General features: G+C 36.1%; 2 protein-coding genes across 9 annotated transcripts; both read left to right on the plus strand.

Annotated features, from left to right (window-relative positions):
- On the plus strand, nucleotides 5,040-6,299 carry LOC109716933. The gene is made up of 3 exons (XM_020242559.1): nucleotides 5,040-5,412; nucleotides 5,491-5,539; nucleotides 5,590-6,299. The coding sequence occupies exons 1-3, from the start codon at nucleotides 5,230-5,232 to the stop codon at nucleotides 5,679-5,681; spliced, it is 324 nt and encodes a 107-aa protein (XP_020098148.1). The 5' UTR covers nucleotides 5,040-5,229; the 3' UTR covers nucleotides 5,682-6,299.
- LOC109716808 (putative low molecular weight protein-tyrosine-phosphatase slr0328) lies at nucleotides 8,411-19,442 on the plus strand. Of its 8 annotated transcripts, none has more exons than XR_002218057.1 (7): nucleotides 8,411-8,780; nucleotides 8,865-8,977; nucleotides 9,063-9,198; nucleotides 9,642-9,709; nucleotides 9,820-9,913; nucleotides 17,546-17,632; nucleotides 19,137-19,442. XR_002218057.1 is itself a non-coding variant. In XM_020242392.1 (6 exons), the coding sequence occupies exons 1-6, from the start codon at nucleotides 8,459-8,461 to the stop codon at nucleotides 19,215-19,217; spliced, it is 807 nt and encodes a 268-aa protein (XP_020097981.1). In that variant the 5' UTR covers nucleotides 8,411-8,458; the 3' UTR covers nucleotides 19,218-19,422. The 8 variants fall into 8 exon arrangements, 6 of the variants coding, with proteins under 6 accessions (XP_020097981.1, XP_020097989.1, XP_020098000.1 ...); XR_002218053.1 differs by lacking the exons at nucleotides 17,546-17,632; nucleotides 19,137-19,442 and adding exons at nucleotides 11,198-11,477; nucleotides 11,971-12,328 and having other exon boundaries at nucleotides 9,820-11,080; XM_020242392.1 differs by lacking the exon at nucleotides 9,820-9,913 and having other exon boundaries at nucleotides 19,137-19,422.

Raw genomic sequence — 20,212 nt, forward strand, 5'->3', positions numbered from 1 at the left:
GATGTGATGTTATATATGTGAATGTTGCATGATGTGAGTACACGTGCTATTCGAAAATGTTTGAGAACCTATTCAACCCTATTTGTATGCATGAGATACAATGTGAGCGCCCAATGAGATGAAAGAACAAAGTGACACAATGAAACATAGATCGAGTGGCATCCGACAATGTAAAGTAATGTGACACTAGAGTTAGTGTGTGGCATCAAAGAGAAATGTGACGCAAAGAACAATGATAATGATTAGAGACAAGTAAAGAAAATGAAAGTGGCATAAAGAATGAATAAAGTTAAAGAACAATGATTGCTAGAGTTAGCAAAAGAAAGAGATGTAAAGAACACTAGAGTTAGTGTAAAGGCAATGATTGAACTATATATTCTTAGAGTTAAGGATCGATCATACTTGCTATGAGTTCCGTGCTTGAGGGCGGTAGCTCCCCTTCGAGCGATGCGCTCCGGAGTTTTGCATCACGGGTTGGAGTCAACCCGAGGACGGTCTTAGCGGGAGGAAGCTGAGGGCCTGCGATGATGGACTTAATGTGGGCAAGTTAATGTGGCGAAACCCCCGGGTTAGCCGTGAGATTAAAGAACAAAGAACAAAGATTAAAGAATAAAGAGTAAGGAGCAAAGAACTTGTATACTTGCATGATTTACGTTGAGCATATTTCTTGCTTTATTGTTCAAGCATATTAGCATCATGATTATAGTTTGGTTACTATTCTGTTTATCCTTTCTATTATGTCTGAGTTAGTCATAGTGGGAAAGTCGGTGAGATTGGGGCCGAACCCACTAGGAACTTCGTTGTAGTTCTCACCCCACTATTTCCACAGAGCCGGGACCGAGCGAGCCGGCGAGCGACCGTGGTAAAGGTATCGCACCATAATCAGAGGTCACCAGAGTTGGGTTATTTCATATTTTGATAGTAGCTACCCTAGTGTCATCTTTTGTACTTGAAGATGTTTAACGTAAAGTAAAGAATGTAAAGCTTTATTTTGAGGCAATGTGATGTAAAAGAAATTATGCAAGTAATGTAATGAAATGTAAAGACTTTATGAATGTACAAGTTGGATGAAATGTAATGTATGTGATCAAAAGAGAATCATAGTACTTGTGTAGATGTTTAGTTTCCTTTCTTTCACTCATGGCTATTGCTTACCCTCGTGTAAGCCGTTTGTGTATGTTTCCGCTAGTGCTTTTCTCTACTTGAAAATGTACAGGTGATGAGCCTTGGGCGGACAAGGAAAACTCTGTCCGTTCGGGGTTTGTTTGACGTGCCCGGGCCGGCCCAAATTGGTATCGGTCCCCGGGCGTGACATAACCATTGCCAGTATGCAACATTAGCATTTTAGTGCCACCTCTAGCATGACAAAAACTTAAAATTTCACTCCATTTAATGAAGATGCCTCCCAAACACTTAGGGCATGTTTGGTTCATCCATTTTAGATATGGAATCGGAATCGGTTTGATCAAATCCGATTAATTTTGTTTGGTTCGCAGGAATCGGTTTGGAATTCCAATTCCGGACTGGAATGGAAATGGCCCATCAACCTTCAACTTGATTCCGGACCGGATTGAGAATCCATTCCCAAAGCCCACCAAGCCCCAAAGCCCATGAGATCATCACCCTTCTCGCTCTGTATCCGATCGATCTCTCGCCCCTCTCATCTAAAAAAAAAAAAAACCCTATCCCTCACCTATCTCGCCCCTCTCTCAAAACCCTATCCCTAACCCTAGCGAATGCAGCACAGTGGCGCCGCGAACGCAGCACGGCAGCGAGACGGGGCGGCATGGTGAGTTGGTGCAGCGGCGTGGCGACGTGGAGGAGATTATTTGAAAAACCTAGCTTTGTCACAGAGGTTCAATCTCTTTTTTAAGCCTTCTCTTCTCTGTTCGAAATAGTCTAATTATAAGCTATATTGAGATCGCTCGTGGACACCTTCTCCATTATCGCTATTTTTAAGGTAGTCTATTCTTGGGCTCTCCTTTCAACAAATTAATGATCGTTACTTAGATTAAGATTACCCTTGTTGTTGCTTAGTTGATTTGTGTAGAGTTTTGATTATTTTTTTATGCTTGTTTGTGGACAAGAAGTGTTTACAATGAAATTTTTGCTTGGTGTCAGATTGTAACCAAAATTTAGAAAGTTGATATTGCATTTGATGAGCGAGGTCTGTAGATTAGAGATCAATATTAGAAGCATTTATCTGCAAGCGCCAATCACATGATGATGGCGCTAGCAGATTTGGTTGAATATGTGAGTAATAGGATGAAATTTTCTCCTCGTAAAAAATCTGAACCATTAGGAGATAATCTAGTATTGGTATATGAATGTGTGTTAATGACTACAATAGTAATCATGTGAAAATTATTAAACTGTCTTGTGTTGTTTTGCTTAGGACTTAATTCATATGGTCTTTATTGCTCTCCTAATATGTTCTCCGCAGTATAATTCTGATTTTGTTATGATTAGCTTGCTTTGCGACTGTTGGGAATTGTTGATCAGCTTACATTTACTTACTAGCTTATTTGCTAGTAAGTAAATAAGCTTAATCTAGTCCACATATGATAGTTTAAAATCCAATTAGATATGTGGACCTCACATTTTAGATAACATTGCTTAATCTAGTCTTGGGACCAAAGTGCTAGCACAATTATATAGAGAGAGAGAGAGAGACTGACCATTTTTAACGAAAGTGACAAAAGACTTCATGATCAGTACCTAAAGTTCCACATTTGAAGTCGAGTAGTTTTATATTTCTTAACAAGTTTATTTTTTGTAAAATGAGGAAAGCGGTATCATGCTCCCATTCTCTAAACGAAAAAAGTGTTATCGGACCATTTTCAACTATTTGATCAGTTTTGTTTTAAGCTTGTTTTCATAAATTGAGCTTCTAAATGCATCTTGGTTTGTGTAGTTATCAACAATTTGGCAATCAAACTCTAGCTGGTCATGAACTAATGTATGCTTTTGTACTCTTGTATGAACGAAATTAATTCTGGTAGAGTTTCCGTCAGTAAATTACCATATATTGACACCAATAACACAAATGTAGAGCTCAGAATCTATTATGAAATAGAAGCAGGAGTGCAAATTACTCTCGAATGTACTAAAAGGCATTATGTATCCACAAGTTCACTTGCAATATTAATCTTCTAGTTAGTTCCTCATCACTTCATTTTTCACCTTCTGTTGCTGTGTCCTATGAAATTTGATATGGCCTGGTTGGATCCCTGCTGAAATGTTTGAACTATAATTTTTTTTATTTGTTTGAATTACCAAACTTTTCTCAATTCCTTTTCTGTCACAAACCAATAGTTTCAACTTTAAACTTACCGGTTGTAATTAAATCTTTTGACATGACAGTGATATATAGAATGAGCCGTCTTCCTATAGATTTGAGAAGGAGACGACGAATGGTCATTACTAGCAATATGTATTTTATAGTTTGGCTAATTGTGTGGATGTATTTTATGGGTTATCTTATTAGGCTTATGCCTATTGAAAAGAGATGATATCTAAAGATAAGAAAAAATAGAAAAGAATTGAGAATTGAGAATTTACATAAGATCATAAATGAAAATGATAGAAATTGTGTGAGTCAACTTCGAATGGATAGGCGAACTTTTAGTATACTTTGTGAGATGGTTAGAGACATTGGGGGTTTAAGTGGTTCTCGCAACATGTCTTTGGAGGAGATTGTTGCAATGTTTCTTTATACTTTGGCACATCATCAGAAAAATAGGACAATTGCAAATTATTTCGACAGAAGTGGAGAGACTGTTAGTCGGCAATTTAATTTATGCCTGATGGCTATATTGAAGTTGCCTGGAAAGTTACTCAAATCACCGGAGCCAATTTCCAATGACTGCACGGATGAGAATTGGAAAGATTTTAAGGTATATAATATAATATTTTTTATTATTTTTATTATATATAAATTAGACAAATAGATTTTTTTATTTACATCAATTTTCATCTTGTAGAATTGCTTAGGAGCACTAGATGGTACATTCATTAAGTTGAAAGTTCCCGCCAAGGATAAAGCAAGGCATAGAACAAGAAAATCAGATCTTGCAACTGATGTTTTAGGAGTGTGCTCACCCGACTTGCAATTTATATATATATCGCCCGGCTGGGAGGGTTTCTGCACACGATTCTCGTGTGCTTCGAGATGCTATTACTAGACCACACGGATTACAAGTATCGCAAGGTAAGTTTTTATACGTAGTAAATACACACACACACATATAGATAGTTAGTTAATAATTTTTATCTAACTCTTTTTTTTTAACTTAAAGGTTGTTATTATTTGGTTGATTCTGGATATACCAATGCGGATGGATTTTTTGCACCTTTTAAGGGACAACTATATCATATGCACGTGTGGAGGGCTGGGCATCGACCACAATCGGCAGAAGAGTATTTCAACAAGAAACACGCCCAAGCTAGAAATGTAATTGAAAGATGCTTTGGACTTCTTAAGGGACGATGGGCAATTCTTAGAAGTAATTCTTTTTTTTCGGTGAAAACTCAATGCCGAATTATAATGGCATGTGCTCTCCTTCACAACCTAATTAGAAGGTATATGCATAGAGATCCAATAGAAGAAGACTATGAAGTAGAAGAAGAGGAGGAAACTTATGAGGAAGAAGATATAGAGAATGGAGTTGAGTTCATCACAACCGTTGAGACATCTGATGAGTGGACCAACTTTAGAAATACATTAGCTCAAGAAATGTTCAATAGTTGGAGAGCTAGATCGCTTAACCATTGATTGTACTGCATTTCTTTTTTTTGAGCAGTACACATGTATTAAACTTTATATATTGTTTCTTTTGAATGATTTTTCATTATGTTTTTCTTGGTATGTAGTAATCTTTATACTTTTGTTAATGTTTTGTTGTCGTTGTTGATTCTATCTTTCTAAATTGTGTAATTCTTATGCTTTTCTTAGCTACGTAGTTGTACTTAAGTATGCTCTCAAATTATTATAAATTGTTCATTACAAAATATTGGCTAATGCTATGTCTTAAATCGGTTTTACGTTTTTTCAATAGAATGGACTCTGATGAAAGTAATACAGTAAATCGTGGTAGAGGCAAAAACAAACGGCCATGGAAAGAGATGGAAGATGAGATATTAGTTCAATGCTTAAAGGAGTTAGCCGCTGATCTCCACTGAAAAGGAGAGAACGGATTTAGAAATGGTTACTTCAGACGTTTAGAGAAAATGATTGCTGAAAGGCTACCTGGCTGTGATTTGAGGGCTAGCTTGCACATTGAGTCGAGAGTAAAGTATTTGAAGCAAAAATATTGTGCAATTACGGAGATCTTATCAAAAACAGGCGTTACATGGGATGACCAAAGAAAAATAATTTCATGTGATAAAAAGTGGTATGATGATTGGTGTAAGGTATGTTATATCTTACCATTATGAAATAAGTTATTTTGTATTGCTTTCATTGTTAATTAATATTTTATATTTCTATAGATGCACGAGTCTGCCAAAGGATTATGGGGGATGCCTTTTCCACACTTAGATGTTCTTGCAGAAATCTTGGATTATGGGGGATGCCTTTTCCACACTTAGATGTTCTTGCAGAAATCTATGGAAAAGACAGGGCAACTGGAGAAGGAGTTGAAACATTTGTGGATGCAGTACATAATATAGAAAATGAATAAGCAAATCCTATGCTAGCTTATATAGAAGGAGGATGTCCCAATGTTGTAGATGATGATAATGAAAATGAAACCCAATCAGCGGAGAGGGCTGCTTCAAGTAGTTCAAGAAAGGCCAAGAAACATAAATCCAATAAAGAGAAAGAAGCAAAAGATCCTTTACAAGAGTAGGTGGAGTTATTTTCTAGAACTCTTGGACCATTCATATCTCGAATGGAGACACATTTTGCAACTATGGCTAATGTTATGACACGAGAACAGGAAATGGCAGAGAAGAGTACTGCAGAAAATAATACTGCTAGGGTACTGGCAGAGTTACTTGCTTTATCTTTTAATAGTAACCAAATTATAAAAGCAACTGATATTTTTGCCGCTGAACCTAGCAAGATGAATGTACTCTTTAGCCTTCCACAACAATTGAAAAGGCAATATGTGCTTGATGTTCTTAATTTGAGTGTTGGAGAGTCTAAAGCAGGATCTACTTCGAAAGAACTTTAGAAAAGTTAAGCTATAGGATGTTTTCATTTGTGTTTGTTAAGTTTTAGGTGGTTGTCATTTATTTTGTTATGTTGAGTACCGTACTTCAGTTGATGTAATTCTTCTAATGATACTGTTGCTATATTTTTTTCTTTTTTCAATAGGTGAAGATGAATGCACTTTTGTAGTTTTGGTATTTATGTTTTTTTTCGCTTTTGTTATTTCTTTTTTTTCATTAGGTGAAGATGAATGCATTTTTTGTAGTTTTGGTATTTGATATTTTACAGATGCATTTATGTTTTATTTCGCTTTTGTTATACTTTGTACGGTGTTTAATATTTCTTTTGGCAACCTATTAATGTAATTTTTCTGATGATACTACCATTGTATTTTGTTTTCTTGCCAAGTGAAGATAAGTGCATTTTTATAGTTTTGATATTTGATGTTCTAAAAATGGATTAGTTTATCTTATTTCGCTTGTTATACTTTGTACGATGTTTGATATTTCTTTTGGCAACCTATTGATGTAATTTTTCTGATGATACTATCATTGTATTTTGTTTTCTTGCCAAGTGAAGATAAGTACATTTTTATAGTTTTGATATTTGATGTTCTAAAAATAGATTAGTCTATCTTATTTCGCTTTTGTTATATTTTAGATAGTGTTTGATATTTTTTATAATTTTTTTCCTGCATAAAAGTTTGTAAAAATAAATTTGATAATTTTTTTTGGAAAACTCATTAGAGAATAGTATTTTATTTTTCATAAATTTTAAATAATATAAAATTATATTTGAGTGTTAAATTAGTATTATGAGATCCTATAATTTTTTAGTTTATATGAACCAAACAATGGAATGGGAATAACTTATTCCAATTCCTAATCCACAAATGAACCAAACGTCATGGGGGAGTAGGTCATTCTAATTACCATTCCAACTCATTCCCATTTCATTATCTATTCCAATTCCAACCTTGAACCAAATATGCCCTTAATCCTTTTCAACTTCATCTCAGCACCATTTTGCATAGATAACTCTAAATTTTGCAAAATCTGAGCCACTCATTTCCCACTGAATCTACTTTCAGGTAGAACCTTCCACTCGCCAAAATTGTGAAACTTTACACATGAAATGATAACTCCTTCGCGAAGTGCCCCAAATTTGCACTTTGCAAAAACTGCAATTTAGCCCTCTAACCCTTGAGTTTCTTACCAACAATTCACCAACGCGGGTATCTTGGCTAGTAGGACCTTTCCATAGATTTTCACGCAAAACGGAGCAACCAAAAAAATTCTAAAAAGCAAAAGCATTAAGTAATAAAAGGTCAAACATAAAATGGGATAATGCCATCACCTCTAACATAGCCAAACCATCAAAAATGACTAGTGGGTCATCTGAAACGGTGTCGGATTCATGTCCGAAGCTATCCTCAAGCCGAGCTTCACAATAAAACGCAGGTTACTATTCATTTAAGTGAATAGTATAAGTCACTATATGTCACGCCCCAGGGCAAAGCGGAAGCCCGCTCGGCACGGAATACGGTGAATCTTCACCGTGTTTGATTCACCGTGAATATATAAATATGAAACACGGTGAACCATTCACCTGTTCAACTTGCCCAGCAGGCTCCCAACCCGCCTACGTGGCGCTTGCGTGGCGCCTGCGTGGCAGGGGTAGGGCCATTTTTGCAATTATAAATTTGTTGGGATTAGTTTTAAAATAAAATTTTTTCAGTGAAAGATTTATCGTCTTTCTCATTTCTTGTCCAGTATAACAGTGTGTTTACAAAAAGTATTATTTGGTCAAATAAAATTTTAAAATAATGATTTGGGTAATTAGAAATTTTTTATAAATTATAATTAATAAAAAAAAGTCCCAGCAGAGAATGGGCCGCGTGTCGTACGTACTAGCTTACTAGAATATTTTTTATAACTAATCCTATCAATTTTTATAATTATAAAATTAATTTTCTTAAAAAAATAATTATAAAAATAGACTTTTAAATGCGGTGAATGATTTATCGCATTCATAACTTTTATTTAGCAGTAGAAAAATAATAAAAGCGGTGAACTATTCACCGCGTTTATCATCGTAGAATTATAATAGAAAGATAGAAAAAGAAAGAAAGCGGTAAATGATTCACCGCTTTTAAAAATGGATCGCTTTTATAAAACTATATTTATAAATAAAATTTTAACGGATTTATTTTTAAAATAAAATTTTAGATGAGAACTATTGAACTAAAAACCCCAGCTTACTACCCACCATCCCAACGCACCGGTGGCTCGCGGTGTTCGAGACATGGTCAATCTCCTTGTCACCTGCAGGGCGCCCGCTTGTCTTCCAAATTCACTCCCCTCCGTTGCTCCCAAATATAACATTGACGCTACTAGGTTTCAAATTCCTCTCCCCCTTTCTAACAATTCTAGAACCCTCTCTCCCGGTCTCCATCTTCTCCACTCTCCCTATCCAATCCCTAACTCTCCCAAACCCATTCGTCTCTCCTCCGCCGCCGCCGCCGCCGCCGCCGCCGCAGCCGACGCCGGAGAATCCATGGCCACGACCGCTGCCGCCGCGGCCGCGGAGGAGCCCAAGCCCTTCGCCGTCCTCTTCGTCTGCCTCGGTAACTCTCCCAAACCCTAGAAAACAACTCGCCGTCTTCGTGTTTGCTTATTGCATCGAGGCATTGGCTTTCTCACTGTTAAAGGTAACATCTGCCGAAGCCCTGCCGCGGAGGCCGTGTTCACGGACCTCGTCCGCAAGAGAGGCCTCCAATCCAAGTTCAGGATCGACTCCGCCGGAACCATCGGCTACCATGAGGTGACTCTTTCTCTTTCTCTTGTGTTAAATTTGTTCAGTTGCTGTGTGCAATTTTGAATTACTGAAAGTGGGTTGTCGAATGAAGGGTCGCCCTGCAGATTCACGGATGAGGGCGGCGGCAAAGAGACGGGGGATCGAAGTAACCTCGATCTCGCGGCCGATAAGGCCCTCGGATTTCAGAGAGTTCGATCTTGTTCTTGCCATGGATATGCAGAATAGAGGTTCCATTTTGTAATTTGATCATAAAAGTGTACAGGGGCACCCTCAATTGTAGGTCATTCTCAAATTCTCAAATTTACCTCTCAACACTATTTTCTTCCGATTGACATCCCTAACTTTTAATTTTTTTCTTTTTATTTACATTGTTTCATCTAATAAATTTTGTTAAGTTCAACTTTTGTAAATACTTCTTAGGCTGATGGAACTGCCACTTTTAGTAACTGATGATAATGACAACAGAGCCATTAATTTTAATGAATCCCCAATAAAGCTAAGTCGAGTACAACAATGAATAAGGAGGTGCAAATCAAAGAAGTATAAAGTTAAAGGGTCTATTTAAAAATGTCCCCTAAGTTGAGGGCTCTCCGTACGTAATTTGTCTTTTGTCTCTTTTTTGTTTTTGTGTGATTATAGTGATAAGTTCATTTTGCGGCTGATCTGCTAGATGATATATTGAGTGCTTATGAGAGGTGGAGATTCAAGGAGCCGCTGCCTGAGGATGGACCAAAGAAGGTAACTTCTGTCTTTGTTTTAATCATACCTGAGTTGCAGTTAGTGTTCCTTAGAGAGATACGCTTTTGAATCTGTTCTTTCCATTCGCTACTTGTGGAACTATTTTGTAGGGCATGAACTTATGTTATGCTACAAAATTTGGAGGAAGAGAACTTCTGTGGAAAGAAGTTCTATTGGAAAAATTGGGATTCTTTGTTATCGCGCGTAATTTCTTCTTTCTTGTGTATTTCTGCTTCTTTAGGCATTCAAGTTTCAAACCAAAGTTATATGTAAAGTGTTTTAAATAACTTAATGTTTGGACACATTGCGGAAGTGAAACACAATATGCAGCATATCAATTAGCAAGCAGAAATTGCAGAACTTTTCAAGTGGGAGAGAAAGTACAAGTTTGCAAGACTTGAGTTAAAAAAATTTACATCAACATTTTAGTTTGTGACATTATTGAAGAAGTTCTGAATATGTGCCATGAATTTTATCAGGATTATTGTATTATCATATGCAAACTTTATTTATTTCAAATTTTTGATGCATCAAAAGGATTATTTAAAGGCTTAAACTCTACACCTTGTGGACCTATTATAGACGTACTGTGTTTAGTGATTTCAATACATTCTCTTGTTAACCCACTCATCATTGGTGATTCATTTTTTGAATGAGTCAGAACAATCCAACTTACTCAACTTAAGCAAGCTTTTGATTTAGATTGTTCTACTAAGAAGTTTGGCTCGGTTCTTGTTGAGAAATTCGAATCTAAAATGAATTTGTTTAGTTTGGTCCAAATCTATCTGTTCGTGACCAAATCAAATGAACTCTACCTAACCTATCCTAAAACAATTTGATTTATATATTATGAAGCAAAACGACATATATGATATGCCAAATTTAGTCACATAATAATTTACAGCTTAAACTATATATTGTTGTGATGCTCACAATGAATACCACGAGTAGGCCCTTGTAATCATAGTTGTAAGCGACGAGGAGCCAAAAGACACAAATTGAATGTGGCAAGGGAGACGAAGGAGCTGAGTGGGAAGAGGAAGGGAGGAGTTAGGTGGAATCAGTTTAGGAGATTTTGCGTTAGGTATAGTAGGGAGGAAGAAAAGGTAAAGGAACAATTTACACAGGATATGTTTTGTTGAATTGATCTTTTCAATGTTTAGTTTGTCACATTTCGTGCATATTCGATCTAATTCAAGGATTAACAGAATAGTACAATTCTCTTTGTAGTGTGTAATTATCGACCTTCTCATGAACATTTAGTTGGTTCCTATGTATCTCGGAGACTTGAATTGTGCCCTTTCCATCATTTTTATCAAATGCACCACATTAGCCGTCCAACCAAGAACAATTCAACCTAGCCTTAATTTGGTTAGTCTGAAACTTCCTTGACCATGCTTATAAATTAAATCAACTTTGTTGAACTCATACTATAATGAGTAATTCATATACCATAAAGTAAAAAATATGTATTCTATTGTCCTACAGCATTGCTCATGGTGAACACGGCAAGCTGGCCTACCTAGGCGTTGACCCTAACATCGTACGTTGTGAGCAAGTCTTGTAGTTGTTGTTATGTGTCACAAGGATGCACATGTCGAAATGTGGGGACGAAGGAGGTGAGGATGGCAAGGAAGCATTAGATGTAGTTCATTTGGAAGAAGAGAGAGGAGGAGGCGGATAAGAGCAGGAAGAAGGTGGAATTATTAGGGGAGAATTTGCAAGGCGGATAAGAGCAGGAAGAAGGTGGAATTGGGCAAAGGAAGAGGTAAAGGAACTGTTCGTATAAGATATTTTTGTTGGATTGATGTTTTAAATGAGTTCAGGGCATTTGGTTCTTGTGCTATTTAACGTTGAGAATTACTAGAGTAGCACTGTTGTCTATGCATGTGTAATTGCTGACCTTCTTGCCAAACTTTTTTGCGGGTTCTCTGTAACTTGTGGACTTGGACTTACACTCTTGCCATTACTTTATTCTAGTGCGCACTATTTCATCAATGCACCCCGAAGAAATTTGAACCGAAACTTGCATTTAGTTTGATTCAAGCATATCCTGATTGGGACCCAAAATCAAACCACCTTTATCCACCTTATCCTAAAACAATTGATTTATATATTACGAAGAAAAACAAAAACTAAATTTTAATCATATAATAATTTAGAACCCAAATTGTATCTAGCCATGTTACTCACAATGAACACCACAAACATGACAACCCCAACTTTGATTCCTCACCCTAACATTGTGTATTGCAAGACAGTCTGCATCTGTAGTTGCGGCATAAGAAGCCACATGCTGCAGGCGAACACAAGGAGGAAGATTTAGGAGGTGAAGATGACAAGGAAGCGTAGGATGTGCTATATTCTTAGAGGAAGATAATGAGGAATAAGAAAGGAGGAGATCATGGAATCGCTCGCAGAGAGTTCACAGTAGCTTTGTGGGTATATATCATCGGGAGCAGAAAGGGGTTGAGGAATAGTGCTAAGGGGGTATTTTTGTTAGATTGATCTTCTAAATGATTTGTTTATCCCATCTCGTGCTTATGCAAGTTAATCGCAAGGATTGACAGAATAGTACCATTCCCTTTGCAGTGTGTAATTACCTATCCTTTTTGTCAACTGCTATGTGTGTTTTCTATATCTTGGAAGATATGCCAGTTTCTCATAAAATCTTATAATTTATCAGAATGAGAGTAAAACGAAAAATGATAAGGCTCATGACATTATAAGAAAACATATTATAGGAATAATTAGAGTCTTAGGCTCTTAGCCCATAATTATATGCAAAGTGTATTAATTAAGTTCATGTTTGGATGCATTGTTGAAGTGAGAGGAAATATGCAACACCTTAATTGTCAAGCAGAAAATTTAAAAGTTCTCTTAGGGAGAGAAATGGTAATAAGTTTGTAAAACTCGAGTTAAAAAGGTGCTTTACAACAAAATGTTGGTTTGTAGATGCTATTGAAAATGTGTCACAAATTCTAATAAAATAGTATTATCGTACTCAAAACTTCATTTATTCAAAACTTTCGATACATTAAAAGGATCCTGTTGGCGTGAACTCTACGTGTAGACCTACTATATTCTTGCAACATTTTATAATTTCAATACATTCTCTCATTAAGCCATTTATGATTAGTGCTTTAATTTTCGAATGGATCAGAATAATTACGCTTTCTCAACGTAAGGCGTTGATTTAGTTTCTACTAATAAGAAGTCGGACATGTTTTTGATTGAGAAATTTTGGTTAGAAATTCGTTCAGTTCAAACCTATCCTAATGGTGAGACAATATTGAATCAACCCTGTCCAATCCATCTTAAAATGATTGATTTACATATAATGAAGCAAAACAATATATATTATATGCCAAATTTGTCACACATTATTTTATCACTTTTATCATTTGTGACTGGTTGCTTATAGCAAACGCAACGAGTAGGCCCATGATGGTGATTCTAGCATTGCGCATCACGAATAGGACCTTGCAATCGTAGTATTGGGTCACGAGGAGCCAAATGCCATAGGTGACTACAAGGAGGGAGATAAAGTAGGCAAGGATAGCGAGGAACCACAAGATGCACTTAGTAAGAGGAGTATAGAGGGAGAGCAGGGTGGCAGTATTGGGGGAGACTTTGGGAGAGCTTTTTGGGAGAAGGAAGAAGTATATGAACACTTTTCATGAGATAATTTTATTGGATTGACATTTTTAACAATTAGTTTGCCCTATTTCACAGCAATGTGATATAATCTTGAGGATTAATAAAATAGTATGGTTCTTCTCTCTGTTAAGTTGTGCTTTCTTTTTCACTAGATTGGCTTACTCATAAAACCAAATTAGATAAAATCTTGGGTTATCATAAGGATGGGGTAAACTTGTGCACGAGTAGGACGTGCAGCTATGTGTGTCTCTATTTGAGATAATGATTGCTTGGAGCCTAAGTTATCTCATGGTTGGCTAGTCTGTGGGATAAGATAAAATATTCTAAATTATCAAATTCTACTCATACTGTGAACCGACTTCGTGGAACTATATAGAAAGGCTTGAGATGACAAAACCGAGTGTATTAGAGAGGACTTATTTCATAGTCTTCGATTGCGGCATAAAGTTTGAGGTTAGCAAAGTGGAGTTTCTGGGCCAATTGCTTGAGCATGTCACTTTTCAAAGCAACAACTTATAGGCTTTGTTTAGGAATTTTGTTCTTCTCTAATATTGTTTTCTTAATTAGGTTTGGAAAAGCTCCTTGCGGGTCTTTTCATGTAGCAAAGATGAGTAGGTTTCACCGTAAGGCATTTGTGTTTGGGTTTGGAGTAGACAAGGTGAAGGCTTGTTCTTTTGTTTCTTCATATAGTGGAATGCATTTCTTTCACTCTCCTAGTGGATATAGGGAATTGTTGAACCAAGTAATTCTCGGTCTTTTCTTCTGCATTTGATTTTTTTTTTTGTTTTATTGTTTGCTATTCTACGGGCTTGTTTTCCTCGCTGTCGGGAATGGTGCTGTTGAAAAAGTGTTGTATGAAATAGTGCGGTGCTATTAAAAAAAATGCTATAGAGCATTGACTGATTTTATTATAAAAGTATTATTTATTGTAGAAAACTAAAAATCTGTTAAATTATTGCAAAACTAATACGAAGTGTATTAAAAAAATATAAATTCAATTAAATGGTCCCATTAATTATATTTTATTAACACCTCCTTAATTTTTCATGTTTTAAATTTAAAAGTATCGGTGAATTATAATTCAACTTTAAAAAATAGAAGTTCAAGAATAATTGAAAAAATTAAAGATAAAAACTAAATTATGTAAAATTAACAAAAAAGGAGAGAGAGGTGGGAAGAGAGTTAAAAATAAAAACTAAGATTGAAACTAAATTATGTAAAATTAACAAGAGAGGGGGAGAGAGAGAGAGAGGTGGGGAGAGAGTTAAATATAAAACTAAATTAAGTTACCAAGAGAGAGAGAGAGAGAGAGAGAGAGAGAGAGTACAGTTTAAAGAGAAAAAGGGTAGCGAAATTATTATTTTGGATAGAGCTGAATAAAATTATCTGTATAATAGTATTTTTGTTATTTTAAACAAAAAAAAGTGGGAAACGATCTACAATTTCTTTTTACTGAAGAAGCTCCGACAAAAGAGCTTTTGCAATTAAATAGGAAAATACAGATTTTGCAGTTTCATACGGCAGCATTTTGGTTGCCAAACAGTTGGAATTGGGCCAAAGAGCTTTTTGGCCTGGCAAAAGCTGGGCCTAATAGATACTCTGTTGCATTCATCTGTGTTAATAGCAGTGTAGGGCGGTCCTAAAATCCCCCAACACTCTCTCCTATGTATAACTGCCAATCCTTCTAGTTAACTTTTCTATGGGTTCTCTGTATCTTGAAGGCTAGGACTCTTGACCCATTCCATTGCTTTCATCCAGTGCTTCATTCAGCTATGCAGCCCTAATTTTAGCTCTCCTGATGGTTCGTCCGTTTATTTCATCCATTATGAAATTCTGTTACTTGAGTAGTTATAATTTTTCCTTAGTTAAAAAATGATATATACTTCAATAATCATCTGAGAAGAGAAATTTACTGCTCTGAATTTGTTATGGGCCTAGCAAAGTGATAAGAGTCATAGATTGTCCATGCCTGTAAACATGCACCATGCAGGTTAGCAGGACTGTAGGTAAGTTTTTATCTTGTGGAGTATCAAACTATGATATTAAAATATATAGTTTAAGTTAATGTGCTGCCAACCAATAGAATACATAGGCCTAAATTTCTAGAGTTAAGCAAAAGAAGCTATTGATCTAGGGACCAAAAATGTTTGTGATCATCGATGCTTCTATGTGATTACCAGGTGGGCTTGTATTCGGTTGTCTTGATCAATGTTTTGATCCAACAAACATACTCAATTAGGGCTTGTTTGGATGCACAAACATCATGTTCAGCACATCTCATTTTATTTACACAAGGAGCATGCGGTAAGTGGAAAAGTGAACTGTGTAATTAAATGTCTACAACAACATACTATAACTGGCCTCAAGTTAATTTTTGGGAATAAGATAAACGACTCGTGAAAGGAATTCATTGTCGTGCAAGGGACTAAGGGCTTGTTTGGTTCAAGGGTGGAATTGGAATGGATAATGGAATGGGAATGAGTTGGAATGGTAATTGGAATGGCCCACTTTCCCAAGACGTTTGGTTTATTTGTGGATTGGGAATTGAAATGAGTTATTCACATTTCATTGTTTGGTTCATATAAACTAAAAAAATTATAGGATACTATAATACTAATTTTACTCTCAAATATAAATTTATATTATTTAAAATTTATGAAAAATATAATACTATTCTCTAATAAGTTTTCCAAAAAAAATATCAAATTTATTTTTAAAAACTTTTATTGATGTGGGTTAGGGATAGGGTTTTGAGAGAGGATAGTTTTTTTTTTTTTGTTTTGATGAGAAAGGGGTGAAGAGAAGGATGGTGAGATGGTCACATGAGCTTCGAGAACTTAGTGGGCTTCCGGAATGAAATCTCAATCCGGACTAGAAGACCGGAATCAAGTTGAAGGCTAATGGGCCATTCCCATTCCAGTCCGGAATAGGAATCCCAAACCGATTCATGCGAACCAAACAAAATTAACCGGATTTGATCAAACCGATTCCCATTCCATACCCAAAATGGATGAACCAAACAAGCCCTAAAAACAAACTCAAAACTCCTAGAAAATCTTTGCAGCACACTAGTTATTATTGTATTGTTTTTTAAGACATTCCAACAAGCCCTTAGAGGGGGAAAAAAGGTTTGGAATAAGATGGAATTTCCTAGACTTCAGGACTATGTTTCTATATAAGTGGGACAAATCATCATAGAGAAAGTCAAGATAGAGGAAGTAATAAAACTATATCACTCTCTAGATCATTGTTTGTTTGTCTGGAATCAATGTAGAGAGAGTCAAAATCTAATGGTTAAATTTAACATTTAATGCATGTAATATTGTATTAATTATGAATGGTCTTAGATTTGATCCCAGTGACTTTACACCCATTCTAGGGTGAAGCCACTTACACCACTTTGACCGGGTAGAGAAGTCTAGTTTCATTATTTTACTACTTTGTAGTGAATCCTCGCCCCAAACTAGAGGATCTGAGTCCTCCTTCAAAATGTATTGGCATACAAAGGACCGTGATCTTACAGGTGTGACGTTAATTTATGCCCTGTCAAATTCTGGACAAGCTTCCCCAAGTATTTTCGTAGAACTGTTTCTTTTTGTTTTATTTTTTATGCCTACATGAAAATGGTATTGTTGGCTGTTATTAAGCGATAAGAGTCCCGCACAATTTTCTAAATGTTTTGTGACTCTTTTTTGAGAAAATGTTTGTGAAAAACCCCCTTTTATCTCCTGCGGAGTATCCATGGCTTTGCAACTTCACTTTCACCAAATCGAGCGCAAAACTAACACTTAAAGTGCAGTTTGCCCCACCAGTTACACTGAAACAGTTGTCCACTTGTGATATTTCTCATGAAGTACAATTTATTGAAATATGGGGTTTGAAAATAAAAAACTTTTAAGAAAGCATTGGATGCCGTAAACCCTAATAACTTCTATTTTCACAGTTATGAGGCTGACATGTGGACTTTGTAGTTTGGTGGCATATGTGATTTAAGCGTTGCATCGAAGATATCCATGTTAGACCAAATGCAGACCTGGCTGTGCTTTGCTATGGCCTGGGTTATGCATCAATGTTTTGCCTCTAGAAATTATGAGGCTTTGTCATTGTTTGTTGAATATTTGTGATTGCACGAAAGCTTATTTTGTGCCCTTTCTTTTTCTGGTATCATTCATGCAGGTGAAGATGATGTGCTCCTATTGTACGAGACATGAAGAAAGTGAAGTTCCAGATCCTTATTATGGAGGTCCACAGGGTTTTGAGAAAGTAAGTGGCAAACAAAGCACAAAAAAAAAAAAAGAAAAAAAGAAGAAGAGAGAATCATAATCTCATTGCGCTTACCTCAGAAAAGAAAATGAAATGTTTTATCAGAACAAGCTATATTGCACAAGGCCATAGAAACAAAACTTTGTTTAACGGCATTGGGAAACTAAATTAAGGCCTTTGTCAGTGCCTTGTTTTCCTGACTAGATTCTTCCGTGGTAACACTTCATCATTTGGCTTCCATTTTACCGGCCATGAAAATGACTATCATTGCTTTCTTAAGATATAAGCAATTCATAGAAGCATTGCTTTCTTAAGATATAAGCAACAAGGTTGTAAATAGCAGATAGCAGGTATATAGTGTTGAGGGGTATAGCGGATAGTGGGCGTCATGGCGGTCACTATGAATCCATATCGGGATTCATAGTAAATTATTTAAATACTCCTCTTCCTATATGCATTTGTATTTAAGATAATAGCAATAAAATGTTAGTTCAGAGGTAGAAATATAACACTTTTTAATTTTTCTGTATTTATATGGACAAACTTCAAATAGTACCTTGTGGTTTAAAGTATATCAATTTAGTATCCTGTAGTTTCATTTTTCATTTTTCGTCAGCTCCTCTGTTAACATTTCGTTAAATTATATACAAAAAACTTTAGATACCCCACTTAGGTTTATCGAATATTCACTTTAGTACCTTTTAGTTTTAACGTTGTTACTGATTTAACGAAAAAAAATTAGTGGAAGAAATAATAAAAGGAGAAGAATGAAACCACGGGGTACTAAATCGATACACTTTAAACCACAGGATACCAAAGTAAGAAAGTGCGAAACCACAGGGGTAGTATTTGATGTTTTTCCTATTTATATTCTGAAGTATTTTTACTTAGTGGTCTTTCATAGCTGCGGTGATGCTTTGGTCTTTCATAGCTGCGGTGATGCTTAGCCATAGATAAACTAGTGTTGTCACCACGTTGCTTTTCTCCCCACACCAATAAAATCATGCTTTTCTCAGTTTCTCGTGAAAAACATGTTTGAATAGTTCTAGTACCCACTAAGTATTTTGTTTTTTCTATTGGGATAATTTCGCAAAATTTAATTATTTTAGGGCTAAATTGATCTTTGAATTTTTAGAAATTTGAGGTCTAAAATAAACGTGCTTTGTCTTGCTATGGTGCCTCTATGAGCGCCATAGCAGTCGCTATGGACACCATAGCAGCGGCTATAATTTCAGTCCGCTATATTCTGTTTTTAACAATATATCGTAGCGTTTATTCATTAAAATGGCTATAGCGGCCGTAGCATTCGCTAATTAAAACACCGATAAGCAATACATTGAAGCATGAACATCCAAAAGAACCATCCTTTCATATCGCTTCTTTATTTTTTTGTTCTAGGAAGAAATGACATCATTTGTGTAATGTTAGTTGTCCATTGTTGATACGTTGGACCTTAAAATTACTGTTGTGCCATTGCTGAAGTTGTTGCGGCCTGGTATTGCAGGTCTTGGATCTATTGGAAGATGCATGCGAAAGTTTGCTTGGCAGCATAATAGCCGATAATAGCCATATTGCTGTTTCGTAGTCTCCCAAACAAGGCTCTGATGGGTTATTCATGAAGTGTGTTAAGCAAATGTGCCATTGTGCAGAGAATTCGAATCAAGCTATTCCGTCAATATTATAAATCACTGCATTGTAATTTCTCATGTCTAGCGAATTGCAGCATTTTGTGACTCAAATGTGATTTATTGAGAATTATTGTTCACTAATACATATCTTAATGTCATTAAGCAAAATTTAATTGATGCACTATTGAGGTTCTTGCAGAAAACAATTACAATATAAATGTAAAATTTCTTACCTCAAATACTTAGGTGGTAAAATGACTAGTTTCGTTGGTCATTCTCCTTTTTGTTCTGGAAGACTGGAAGCACATTTTACAGTTTGGTCTTTGAAGGTCCAACGGGCTGCATCTCTTCCAATTCATGCTTATAATAATAATGCAACTTTCTGTATGCTGCAGCTCACCAGTAATAACAACGGTACGTGTACAGTTTCGGCTAATTTTTCTGCCGTTCTCTCTCAATTTCTTGCCCTCTGATGGTAACTTGTAACTGTTCTTGTAATTTCCCAAGGTTTGATATTCACTGCGGCGGTCACAATTAGAAGTATATTTCTTTAAGAAATTTTACCTGAGTCTCTGATCTTTGAATGAGTTTGTGGGTTGAGGATGCCAGTTTTCCTTCGTGTGAACCCGCTTGCAATGATTCGAATGCATTTTGTTGCTCTGTGTTGGAGTGGATGCCAGATGCCTTTCGATAGTCATGCCGATCCTCTATTAGTAGATGCCAAAACTAGCGAAGCTATTCTATACCCACCCCTACTTTTGACGAGCTCAAAATTAAGTTATCAAAACACTCGCTGCATATTTGACTTGATGTCTGATGGAATGTATTGCTGGTAGATACACTCTGACCTCGCCGGCCATACTCGCCCCTCAATGCATTAACCGATTAATTACTTGAAACGTGTGGTTTAGGAATGCTGATTTAGCGCCCTCTCATTTGTTTAAAACAGTTA

Source organism: Ananas comosus, linkage group 1 (genome assembly GCF_001540865.1).
Source record: "Ananas comosus cultivar F153 linkage group 1, ASM154086v1, whole genome shotgun sequence".
In the NCBI taxonomy this organism is placed as follows: domain Eukaryota; kingdom Viridiplantae; phylum Streptophyta; class Magnoliopsida; order Poales; family Bromeliaceae; genus Ananas; species Ananas comosus.

Coding starts and splice junctions, on each gene's coding strand:
- LOC109716933 (XM_020242559.1), top strand. CDS start 5,230: ATGATTGCTGAAAGGCTACCTGGCTGTGATTTGAGGGCTAGCTTGCAC. Junction 5,413..5,490: donor GGTATGATGATTGGTGTAAG/GTATGTTATATC, acceptor ATATTTCTATAG/ATGCACGAGTCTGCCAAAGG. Junction 5,540..5,589: donor GATGCCTTTTCCACACTTAG/ATGTTCTTGCAG, acceptor TTCCACACTTAG/ATGTTCTTGCAGAAATCTAT.
- LOC109716808 (XM_020242392.1), top strand. CDS start 8,459: ATGGTCAATCTCCTTGTCACCTGCAGGGCGCCCGCTTGTCTTCCAAAT. Junction 9,710..17,545: donor CTGAGGATGGACCAAAGAAG/GTAACTTCTGTC, acceptor TCATTCATGCAG/GTGAAGATGATGTGCTCCTA. Junction 17,633..19,136: donor GTCCACAGGGTTTTGAGAAA/GTAAGTGGCAAA, acceptor CTGGTATTGCAG/GTCTTGGATCTATTGGAAGA.